Below are 12972 nucleotides of genomic sequence, written 5' to 3' on the forward strand. Positions count from 1 at the left end.
CTCCCCTCTGCTTATGCTCTCTCTGTCTCTCTCAAATAAATAAATAAAATCTTAAAATAAATAAATCTCAAAAAAATAAAATCTTAAAAAAAAAAAGTCCTCATGCTGACCTCTGCTGATGTCATCCTTTGCTTGTTAGCAGATGAGACTCCGCTCTCAGTGTGCTGACGTGGGCCCTCACCCCTCCCTGATAGCATGCACAGTGTCATGGCCCTAGGCCACACACCTGTCTTCCTACAAGCACTCACCTTGCAGACTTACTAGTGTATGCTGTACTGCTTGTCTTTGGGACAAATACTTAGTTTTACTGAAAATCTTACGATTTTGAAAACAGCTTTATTAAACTATTTTCCATCACAGGCAGCCCTCAACAACAGTCTTGTTTAACTGAAGCCAGTTCCATCCTTTAATGGTTCCAGTGATAATTAAGGGTCAACCCACTTTGTACTACCTGGCCTGACTTTAGCTTTCAGTTCACTCTTCTCCCCGATGCCTCTGCACTTATCTTCCTTTTGACTGAGACCTAGAACCCTTTGCTCTTCCTTTTTATTGTCTTCATCAGCCCCCTGCTGCTTTGCTTTCTTCCCTATCCAGCCTGCGCCCCTTGGCTTATTTCAAACTCCCTTCCCTCTTGTTCTGTCCTAGCTGTGTAGTGAAGCCGCTAACCCTGGCTCTCCCCAGCCTTTCCCAGCCACCTCTGGCTGCTTCAGACCTTCCACAACCGCGCTGACAGATCCGGCCCCTCATTAGCCTCCGCTGAGCCATTACTGCTGCCTACAAATCCTTGTAGGTATCCTTCAGCTTGGGAGTTTTTCCGCAACAGGTGTTTTGCATTTTCCTTGTTTTCTTAATCCCCTACATGACCCATGAATATTAATTGTTCTGAATCTTAGCATAAAGCAAACTTAAAGGCAGTATGTTAAAATACATATGTTTCAATGGACATTCACAGTTTAGTAAAGTTCAATGAAGTTCATACAAGCTTAGCTTATATATAGTAGCCCCACGAAAACTCCACATCGAATAGTAAGATGATGAAGCCTCCAAAATTTTTTTTAATTTATTTATTTGACAGAGAGAGAAATCACAAATAGGCAGAAGTAGGCAGAGAGGCAGGCAGAGAGAGAGGGAGAGGCAGCCTCCCTGCTGAGCAGAGAGCCCGATGTGGGGCTCTATCCCAAGACCCCGGGATCATGACCTGAGCTGACCTGAGGAAGGCAGAGGCTCAACCCACTGAGCCACCCAGGCGTCCCTCCAAAATGTTTTCTATACTACATATCCTATATATGGATAAACACGCAACTTTATGTTCTCAGACATACTGCTCTCTTCTGTTTTTCACAAAGCTATGACCTCCTCAGCATTTATTTTCAGAATTTGCTTATACAATTTCAAGTTGCCTTGAAACCTTAATAGGAACTACAAAGAGGGAAGGCAGTGTGTTTTAGCCAGGGCTCTTAGGTGCAAGCAATGGACTCTGGCTGTGTTTAGCAGGAGAGAAATGTAGGGAAAGGAAGTTGAGAAGAACTCTGCAATACAGAGGACAATCTAATTTTTATGCAGGGAGTGGATATGAATAAACTTCTCCAAGGAAGACCTACAGATAGCCAATAAACCCTTGAAAAGATGCTCCATATCACTGATCACAAACAGTATGTGTGTTTTTTTGTTTTTAACCATTTAAGAGTAAGTTGCATAGATGCTATCCTTTACCCTTAAAAGCTTCATGGTATGTTTCTTAAAAACAACACATTTTTTTTACATATCCGCAGTGTAGTTCTCAAAGTCAGGAAATTATCACTGATACAACATTGTTATCTATGGAGGTGATTCAGATTTTGCCAGTTGTTCCAGTAATACCCTGTTTAGCAGGAGAGAATTCGAGATCATGCCTTTTATTCTGTTGTCATTTCCCTTTAGTCTCTTTCATATAGACTCATGGTCTTTTGCTTTTTGTTTTTGTCTTTCAAGACCTTGACATTTTCTTTGATCTATATTGGCCAGTTATTTTGTAGAATGTTCTTCAAATGAGTTTGTAGGTTCAGGTAATACATTTTGGCAAGAATACCATAGAAATGATGCTCTGTTCTTTTCATTGGAATAGATCAGGAAGTATATGAAGTTTGTCCCATTACTGGTCTTTAACTTTGATCATCTGGTTAAGATTGTATCTGCCAAGTTTGGCCCTGTAGAGTTACCATTTTTCCTTCTGTAATTAATCTATTTACAGGGAGATACCTTTAGACTATATACATATTTCTGTAAAACTTTTACTCACTAATATTGGTATCCATTATTACCATAATGGATGCCAAATTCCATCATTTCTTCTATAGTTATTAGTTGTTGACTTTCTGTGGACTTTTTCTTCCCCTATTTATTTATTTATATCACTTTAGATTCATAGATAATTTATTCTTTGGGTTATAATCTATTACTGTAATTATTGTTGTTCAGACTATTCCTGACTTGGCCCATTTAAGCTGGATCCATGTCCTTTTTGTCATGTCCTCTTTTGAACCCTTCCTTACTTTCTGGCACAAGAGATTTCGGATTCATTTTGTACTTGACCTGCCCCAGATCTGGAATCAGCCATTTTTCCAAGGAAGCTAATTTATGTTTTAAGTAGAGGAAGGAATCTTGTATCTTATGTTGACGTTCCAAAGTAGTATTGGCAGATGAAACATAGAAATTCCTTTAAAAATGTCACTCATCCTTTAAGATTAATTCATTCATTCATGAAGTTCCCTTTCTGTGCTTGGAGTGAAAGACTTCCCATATAAATGAAACTTAATTCCAGTTCACATTTTAAAAACAAAGTTGAAGTAATTATTAAAGGTAACTACATGCTACACATGTTCCAAGATGAGCTAGAAACCTGGGAATTAGAAAGGAATTTGAGAAAAGAGTAAGGCTTGAATAAGTAGAAGGAATCTGAGAAGACATTTGGTTCATGGGTACACCATGAGCAAAGGTGTGGTGCTGGGAATAGGCATGTCTTATCAGGGAATTTTGAGGAACCTAACTGGGTGATGGAGATAATAATATTGGTGATTAGTGGCTAGGTACCATTTATTGGGAAATTTAACTTTTTTTTTCTGTGATGCTTGATTAAAAGGCATAGAATGACTCCACAGCTTTTTATCCAAAACAATATGTTTTAGTTTAAAAGTGGTGATTTAGGGCCATATATTATCATTAACTATCAGACATGGTAATACTTGCTGAATCATAACACTTGTTATCTATTTGGTAATAGATATTTAATCATTTTAGATATATGGGAAAATAGGAAGTTATTTTGCTTTTATATGCTCTATCCACCCTATTACTAGTTTCACATCAAATCTTGGAATTGAGATCCAGATTCCTGATTGATTTGATTGATTTGATTGGATTTGAAATGTCTGGCTCTCACTGGCGTTGGGTTGATAAATTTATTTCCAAGTGTGGCTTTTGATTCTTTTTGTGCTATTGAAGTTCACAGTCCCATCCCTATCTTGAAAAAAAATACGTCATTTTCAACTTCAGCTATGTGTAAAGAAGAAATCACTAGAAACTAAGGACTTAGCTTTCAAGATCTCAGAATCACCAGATGTTGTGACAAAGACATCTGCCATATGCTGGGAGATAAACTTTAGTGCGGGCGTGTGGAAAGTGCCTAGGCCCAAACATTCCACAGGAAGTGAGAATGAGTATTCCTGAGTAGATGTTTTGCCATTTCATTAATTCTTAGAATTCAGCGTAGTCCCATCTTAACCAGACCATCCTTCTAATTTGTGAGTAACAGGTTTGTTATCTCTCTAGCTACTGTCTCTTCAGGCTTTCTGAACTGGCTGGAATCCTAGAGGTTCCATCTAAGAACTAAACCTCCTTTAGTCCATAGGAGACTGAATGAATTTTGTTCATTTGTTTGTTAATAAGTTAATATATGGACTTCCTAATTAAAATCTGTTGGAAGAAATTATTATACGAAGTCATGTATTAATCATATAATGTGTTGGGATAGTGCTGGGCGACTGTCATAATTTCTCCCGCTACAGTTTATAAAAAGGGAAAGAAAGTCGGTTCTTTTTGTTGGGAAAGAAGATTTCATGTTATCTGTATTTGCAGGCTTTCTGGCTCACATGCTGGAGGAATTCTTGCTGCGGGGGTGTTTTCGTTTTCTCGTCTAACATGGCAGTGGTCCATTGCAGCCGAGGTTTTTAGCTTAAACAATCTGTTTGTGGGGCTGCTTATGGCTCTTACTGTACATTTTGAGGAGGCAGCAACTGCAAAAGAAAGATCAAAGGTAACCTATTTTGATCAAAGTGAAATCACTTTTTGTTTTAATTTTTAGACAGATGCTGTATTTCTTTTTAACTTTGGGTGCTGTTTATCTGTCCTGATTACTGTCAAGGTAATCTGGGCGCATTGAGAGAGGAAATATTCTGAGTTCTTTTACTGTGAACCATGATAGCCTTTATAAAGCATGGGGCTTTTTTTTTTTCTCTTCTTCTCCCAGAGTTCAGAAGTTTCGTGCGTGTGTGTGTGTGTGTGTGTGTTAGTAAGATGCCAAATTTTATTTGGATTGACCACCTTAAATTATATACCATTATGGTACATCGACTTACTCTCTAATTGCAAAAAAAAGACCAAATTTGTACTTTATTTTTTAACTATCAAATGTATAAACGAAGTAGTTTGGAAGAGGTTCCAGTGAATTATAAGGCAAACACTAATATCAAGATCATTTGAAATGTGAGGGAACCCTGTCTTCTAAGAGCTTACAGTCTGTACAACGGGAGGTATCAATCCGTCTTAATAAAGACGGCCTTTTGTTGTTAAAGAATATACAAATGGAAGAACACCATGGTTCCCATAGACGGATCTATGCTGCTATTAGAGTTCATTTTTGGTCTAAAGTAAACTTTCTTCTGATTATGAAAATTGCACATGTACAAAGAGAGCAAAAACAGCATCTGTAACCTGGTTTTTAAATCGAAAGTGTTCTATTTTATTTATGTAATTTAATAGGAGAAAAAATAAAATGGAAAGAATGCCCGAGTTTTAGTTATAGACTTTAATAGGAATTACACAATATCCTATTACTGGTAGGACTTACCTAGTTATCACGCAGGACTTTCTAAAACTTACTTTGAAGACAGTCATATCAGGTCAAACTGCAGTGATGTGATGAGAATGGACAATATTATAAAAAAAAAAAAAGCAGTGCTAAATATTAGTGTCTGTGGAAGTGAGACTGTGTCTGAAGTTGACTTGAGCCTGACCTATGGTACAAATGCTTGGTTCTCATATAAAGAATAACTTTTTACTGTTGTGCTTACTTAAGAGTTTTAGATAAATTTTTAACTTAGATTTTTTTTTTTTTCAGATAGCTAAAATTGGTGCTTTCTGCTGTGGCCTTAGCTTATGTAATCAGCATACAATAGTACTCTATATTTTGTGCATAATACCATGGATTCTCTTCCGACTTTTAAAAGAGAAGGTAGGTTTTTGGATGTTTTTAATGAAAATTCACAATATTTTGTTAAGGCCTGATATTTATGGCATAAAATGCAGGGCTTTCATTTTTTTTTTTTTTTTTTTAGTTTTATATAAAGTGTAAATGACCCGAGGCTCTAACAACATTGACTGAAAAAAAAAAAGGATTTACAAAAATTATGCAGTATTGATTGCACTGACAGCTGGTCTGATTCATAATTTTCTTACTGATTCTGAGCAGCACCTTGATAATAATAGGCTAAAAGGAGTGAAAATGAAATAACAGATTTCCTTGATTGTGTTATTGTATGTCCTAAAACAAAGGATAGTGTATGGATGAGAGTTTATTCATTTATCCCACTGTCTGTTGAGGGCCTGATCAGTGCCGATCTAGGTGCTAGAGATTGAGCTCTCCCGACAAAACAGACATCATCACTGCTCTTGTGAACCAAGTAACAAAATCTCTGGAAAAAACAAAATCTCTGTTTTCTCCTAACAGATTTCTCTAGAATAAAAATTATTTATTATAGTTTTCCTTTTTCCTCAAAGGAAAAAATGATTATTGATTGAAATGGTGGTGTAAAGCAATGTAAGAAAATTACTATACTGTGTAAGTCATTGTGAGATGGACCGAAGAAGCAGGGAGTTGAGTTAGACATGAGGTTTTGACAGAAGCCCTTTATTCTGTCAGTCTTGCTCCTAGAGGTTAAAACAATCTTAAAACAAAGCCAGTACTGGAGTCATTTTACTTATTTTTTCTTTGTATTGTTTGTATTATTATACCTCAGCTGCATTCTTCATTTGTTTCTCATTTCATTCTTTGCTGCTATAGTCAGAATTATATTAGAAAACACAGGTTTAGTAAAATTATTATACAGAAATAGGGAAATTATGACAAAACTTTAGGTGATTGTATTTACCGTACTCGAATATATTTTGTTTTTAGCTTCTGGCAACAAAGCATAAAGGATAATATGGAGGCTATAAAATTCTTACTGCGTGTTAGAAAAAATGGAAATAACAATTGACAGGGAAGATCAGCTTTTTCTTGGAACTGAGTGCTGTGAAGTCAGTCACGTCCAACCTTACATGAGGAATACCCAGCAGCATAACAGATCGTGTCTAACAGTGGTTTTGTAGAATATACAGAAGGTTCTTTATCTGGTCTTTTATTATATAAACCCTTGATGTTAAATAATGGAGATATAACTTAAACAGTGTAATTCAGTGAAGACTTTCCCATAGATTGCAAACTAAAGAGGCCCAAATACTTTTCTTGTGGATTGGTGGATGGGTAGATGGGGATGCATTAACATCCTGCTGTGAGTTATCTTAGCTGGGCTTTTTTTTTTTTTTTTAAATTCAGTCTTCATTTCTTTCTCCTTTTTTTTTTTTTTCCCCAGCTTATTGATATACAGTTGACATATAACATTGTGTAAGTTTAAGGTGTACAACATGACGGTTTGATATATGGAGAGATGGTAAAATGATCACCACAGTGAGGTTAGTTAATACATCTATTGCCTCACATAGGTACGCTTGTGTGTATTGAGAACTTCTAAGATCTACTCTCTTAGCATCTTTCAAATATCTGGTACAGTACAATAGTCCCCGTACTGTACATTATATTCCCCAGAACTTATTCATGTTATAACTGGAAGTTTGCAGACTTTGACCACCTTTTGCCCATTTCCCTCGCTCCCTACTCCACACCTCTAGTGATCACCAATCAGCTCTGTGTTTCTGGGAGTTCCATTTTTTTCAGTTCCACTGTAGGTAAGGTCATACAGTATTTGTCTTTCTCTATCTGACTCATTTCATTTAGCATAATACTCTCAAGTTTTATCCATGTTGTTGCAAATGGCAGGATTTTCGTTTTGGGTCTGAATAATACTCTTTTGTGTGTGTGTGTGTGTGTGTGAAGGTTTTCTATGTCTTCTCTTAGGAGTTTGATGGTTTCAGGTCTTACAATCAAGTCTAATCCATTTTGAGTTAATTTTTTTATGCAGTGTAAGACAGTGGTCCATTTTCATTCTTTTGCATGGGACTGTCCAGTTTTTCTAACACCATTTTTTGTTTTCTGCTTGAATATTTTTGCCTCTTTGCCATAAATTAATTAACCATATATGCATGGGTTTATTTCTGGGCTCTTATGTTCCAGTGATTTATGTATCTGGTTTTTTTTTAAAGATTTTATTTATTTATTTGACAGACAGAGATCACAAGTAGGCAGAGAGGCAGGCAGAGAGAGAGAGAGGAGGAAGCAGGCTCCCCACTGAGCAGAGAGCCAGATGTGGGGCTCGATCCCAGGACCCTGGGATCATGACCTGAGCCAAAGGCAGAGGCTTTAACCCACTGAGCCACCCAGGCGCCCCTATGTATCTGTTTTAATGCCAATATCATACTGTTTTGAATACTGTAGCTTTGTAGGATAGTTTGAAATCAAGAAGCATGGTGCCTGCGGCTTTGTCATTCTTTTTTAAAATCACTTGGACTATTTGGGATCTTTTGTAGTTTCATACAAATGGATTGTTTGTTCTATCTCTAAGATGACTGTGGAATTTTGTTAGAGATTGCATTGAATCTATAGATTGCTTTGGCTGTTTTAACAATACTAATTCTAACAATCCGTGAGCATGGAATATTTTTCCATTTATTTATATCTTCTTCTATTTCTGTAATCAGTGTCTTATAGCTTTCAATGTACAGGTCTTTCACTTCCTTGGTTAAATTTATTTATAGCTATTTTATTCTTTGTGATGTACTTATAAACAGAATTCGTTTAATTTCTCTCTGATAGTTCATTGCTAGTGTGTAAAAAAGTCAACAGCACCTGGGTGGCTCAGTGGGTTAAGCCTCTGCCTTCGGCTCAGGTCATGATCTCAGGGTGCTGGGATCGAGCCCTGCATCAGGCTCTCTGCTCAATGGGGAGCCTGATTCCTCCTCTCTCTCTCTCTGCCTGCCTCTCTGCCTACTTGTGATCTCTGTCAAATAAATAAATAAAATCTAAAAAAAAAAAAAAAGCAACAGATTTTTTTTTTTTTAATATCGATTTTGTACCCAACAACTTTACTGGATTCAGTTAGTCGTTCGAACAGTTTTTTGGTGGAATCTTTAGGGTTTTCATTATATAAAATCATGTCATTTACAAATAGTGAAAATTTCGCTTCTTCCTTTCCAGTTATATGCTTTTTATATTTTTTTTCTGCTCTGGTTAGGACTTCCAATACAATGTTGAGTGAGTGGGCATCCTTGTCTTATTCCTGATCTTAGAGGAAAAGCAGCTTTTAGCTTCTCACTGTTGAGTATGATGTTAGCTGTGGGCTTGTCATATATGGCCTTTCAATGGCCATATACCTACTTTGTTGAGAGTTTTTATCATAAAAGAATTTTGTAAATTTATCTGCATCTGTTGAGATGATCATATGATTTTTATCTTTCATTCTGTTAATGTGTATCATGTTGATTAATTTGCTGATGTTGAACCACCTTGCATCCCTGGAATTAACTCCACTTAATCATGGTGTATAGTCCTTTTAATGTATTGATGTATTGTCAAATTCATTTACTAATATTTTTTGAGGATTTTTTGAGGATTTTTGCATTTATGTTCATCAAGGATATGAAGGATATGGCCTGTAATTTTTAAAAATTTTTTATTTTTTTTTTATTATTTATTATTTATTTATTTTGGGGTCCTTTTCTGGTCTTGATATCAGGGTAACAGTGGCTTCATAAAATATATCTGGAAGCATTCCCTATTCTTCAATTTCTTAAAAGAGTATAAGGAGGATGTATATTAAATCTTTAAATGTTTGGTAGAGTTCACCAGAGAGGTGTCTGGTCCAGGAATTTTGTTGGGAGTTTTTAAGTTACTGATTCTGTCTCCTTAGTAGTAATCAATCTATTCAGATTTTTCTATTTCTTCATGATTCAGTCTTGGAAGATTATATGTTTTTAGGAATTCATCTGTTTCTTCTAGATTGTTCAGTTTGTTGGTGTGTAATTATTCACATGTTCACAGTAGTTTCTTATGATCCCTTGGCTTTCTTTGGTATCAGTTGTAACTTCTCCTCTTTAATTTCTGATTTTATATATTTGAGCCATCTGTCTTTTTTTCTTAGTCTAGCTGGAGGTTTGTCAATTTTGTTAATCTTTTCAAAGAACCAGCTCTTAGTTTCATTGGCCTTTCCATTGTTTTTTCTTTTTTTTAAGATTTTTTATTTATTTATTTGACAGAGATCAAAGTAGGCAGAGAGACAGGTGGAGAGAGGGAGGGGGAAGCAGGCTCCCTGCTGAGCAGAGAGAGCCCAATGCGGGGCTCGATCCCAGGACCCTGGGATCATGACCAGAGCCGAAGGCAGAGGCTTTAACCCACTGAACCACCCAGGCGCCCTTCCATTGTCTTTTAAGTCTCTACTTCATTTCTTTTCACTCTGATCTTTATTATTTCCTTTTTTCTAGTAATTTGGGGCTTTGTTCATATTTTTCTAGTTCCTTTAGGTGTAAATTAGATTGTTAATTTGAGATTTTTCTTTTTAACTGTCTCTACGAACTTGCCTCTTAGACTTGGTTTTGCTGTATCCCATAGATTTGGTGTGTTGTATTTATTTTCTTTTTCTTTTTCTTTTTTTTTTTTGGTGTGTTGTATTTCCATTTTCATTTGTCTCAAGGTTTTTTTTAATTTCTTTTTCGATGTCTTCATTGATCCATCGGTTGTTCAGTAGTATCTTGTTTCATCTTCACATATTTGTGATTTTTTTCCTGTTTTCCTCTTGTCATTGATTTCTAGTTTCATATTGTGTTTAGAAAGGAAGCTTGATATGCTTTCAGTCTTATAATTTACTAAGACATGTTTTGTGGCCTAACGTATGATCTATCCTGGAGAATGTTCCGTGTGCACCTGAGAAGAAAGAAGGAAGTGTATTCTGCTGCTTTTGGATAGGATGTTTATAGATACATAGGTACATGTATCTATATATATATATATATATCTCCATTATTCCATCTAATTTATTGTTTAAGGTTGATGTTTCCTTATTATTTTCTGTCTGGCTGATCTATCCATTGATAAAAGTGAGGTATTAAAGTCCCCTAGTATTATTTTTATTCCTGCCATTTTCTTCCTTTAGGTCTGTTTGTATTAGCTGTATGCATTTAAGTGTTTCTCCATTGGGTACATAAATATTGATAAATGTTGTATCTTTTGCTGGATTGACCTCTTTATCATTATGTAATACTTGTCTTTGTTATTTATAGTCTTCTTTTAAAATCTATTTTGTCTGATGTCATGATAGTTAGCCATGCTTTCTTTTGGTTTCCATTTGCTTGAAACATCTTTCCATCCTTCATTTTCAGTCCACGTATGTACTTCTATCTGAAGTGAGTCTCTTGCAGGCAGCAGATAAATGGGTCTTGTTTCTTTATCAGTTCAGCCACTTTCTGCCTTTTGATTAGAGAATTTAGCCTACTTACATTTAAAGAAATTGATGGCTATGTATTTATTGCCATTTTATTGATTCTTTTAATCTGTTTTATAATTCCTCACTGTTTCTTTTTTCTCTTGATTTCTTACCTTGCAGTTTGGTTACCTTCTGTAGTGTTACACTTAGAGTCCTTTCTCATTATCTTTTGTCCATCTACTATGGGTTTTGCTTTGTGGTTACCATAAGGCTCATATATAACGGTCTGTATATATATATAACAAGCTATATTATAGTTGATAACAAGTTATGTTTGAATGCATTCTAAAACTATATTTTTATTCCTCTTGCGTTGTGGTTTACTGATGTCATACTTTACATCTTTTTATTTTGTGTATCCCTAAACTAATTACTATATCTGTAGTTATTTTTTTTTTTAAAGATTTTATTTTTATTTATTTGACAGAGAGATCACAAGCAGGCAGAGAGAGAGGAGGAAGCAGGCTCCCCGCTGAGCAGAGAGCCCGATGCGGGGCTCGATCCCAGGACTCTGAGATCATGACCTGAGCCGAAGGCAGCGGCTTAACCCACTGAGCCACCCAGGCGCCCCTATCTGTAGTTATTTTGACTACTTTTATCTTTTTTTTTAATTTTATTTTTTATAAACATAAATATATTTTTATCCTCAGGGGTACAGGTCTGTGAATCGCCAGGTTTACACACTTCACAGCACTCACCATAGCGCATACCCTCCCCAATGTCTATAACCCCCCCCACCCCCCCATCAACCCTCAGTTTGTTTTGTGAGATTAAGAGTCACTTATGGTTTGTCTCCCTCCCAATCCCATCTTGTTTCATTTACTCTTCTCCTACCCCCTCAACCCCCCATGTTGCATCTCCTCTCCCTCATATCAGGGAGATCATATGATAGTTGTCTTTCTCCGATTGACTTATTTCGCTAAGCATGATACCCTCTAGTTCCATCCACGTCGTCGCAAATGGCAAGATTTCATTTCTTTTGATGGCTGCATAGTATTCCATTGTGTATATATACCACATCTTCAGGAAAGACCTCAAATAGCCAAAGGAATATTGAAAAAGAAAGCCAAAGTTGGTGGCATCACAATTCTGGACTTCAAGCTCTAATACAAAGCTGTCATCAGCAAGACAGCATGGTACTGGCACAAAAACAGACATATAGATCAATGGAACAGAATAGAGAGCCCAGAAATGGACCCTCAACTCTATGGTCAACTCATCTTCGACAAAGCAGGAAAGAATGTCCAATGGAAAAAAGACAGCCTCTTCAGTAAATGGTGTTGGGAAAATTGGACAGCCACATGCAGAAAAATGAAATTGGATCATTTCCTTACACCACACATGAAAAACTACTTTTATCTTTTAACCTTTGTACTAGCTTTTTTTTTTTTTTTTTTTTTGAAAAGATTTATTTATTTGTGTGTGTGTGAGAGAGAGAAGTGGAGGGTCAGAGCTCCCTGCTGAGCGGGGAGCCTGATGAGGGGCTCTATCCTGGGACTCCAAGATCATGACCTGAGCCAAAGGCAGTGGATTAACCAACTGAGCCACCCAGATGCCCCACCTTCATACTAGCTTTATAAGTGATTAAACCACAACTATATGTTTACCTTTACCAGGGATATTTTTAAAATTTTTTTCTTTTTATAATTAATGCCCTTTCCTTTTAGCTTAAAAAATTCCTTTAACATTTCTTATGAGGCTAGTTTAGTGTCAGTGAACTCCTTTAGTTTTTGTTTATCTGGAAAGCTCTTTATCTCTCTGAGTGATAACTTTGCCAGGTAGAGTATTCTTGTTTGGAAGTTTTTACCTTTCAGTGCTTTGGATATATTATGCCATTCTCTTCTGACCTGCAGAGTTTCTGCTGATAGCCTTATGGGGATTTCCTTTTATGTAACAAGTTGTTTTTTCTCTTGTTTTTATCCTTAACTTTTGGCATTTTAATTATGTATCTTGGAGTAGGTCTCTTTGGGTTCATCTTCTTTGGAATTCTGGGCTTTTGATCTGGTTGTCTGTTTCCTTACCCAGG

At 36.3% G+C, this 12972-nt stretch overlaps 1 protein-coding gene across 3 annotated transcripts in view; it reads left to right on the plus strand.

The window, feature by feature from the left end:
• Nucleotides 1-12972, plus strand: part of TMEM260 (transmembrane protein 260) — a 69416-nt gene that overhangs the window by 19033 nt on the left and 37411 nt on the right. For all 3 annotated transcript variants that reach the window (XM_047736646.1, XM_047736645.1, XM_047736644.1), the window contains exons 4-5: nt 4114-4291; nt 5375-5488. In XM_047736646.1, the coding sequence (XP_047592602.1) occupies nt 4114-4291; nt 5375-5488 (292 nt within the window). The remainder of the gene's footprint in view (nt 1-4113; nt 4292-5374; nt 5489-12972) is intronic.

This window comes from Lutra lutra, chromosome 7, assembly GCF_902655055.1.
Source record: "Lutra lutra chromosome 7, mLutLut1.2, whole genome shotgun sequence".
NCBI classification, from domain to species: Eukaryota; Metazoa; Chordata; class Mammalia; order Carnivora; family Mustelidae; genus Lutra; species Lutra lutra.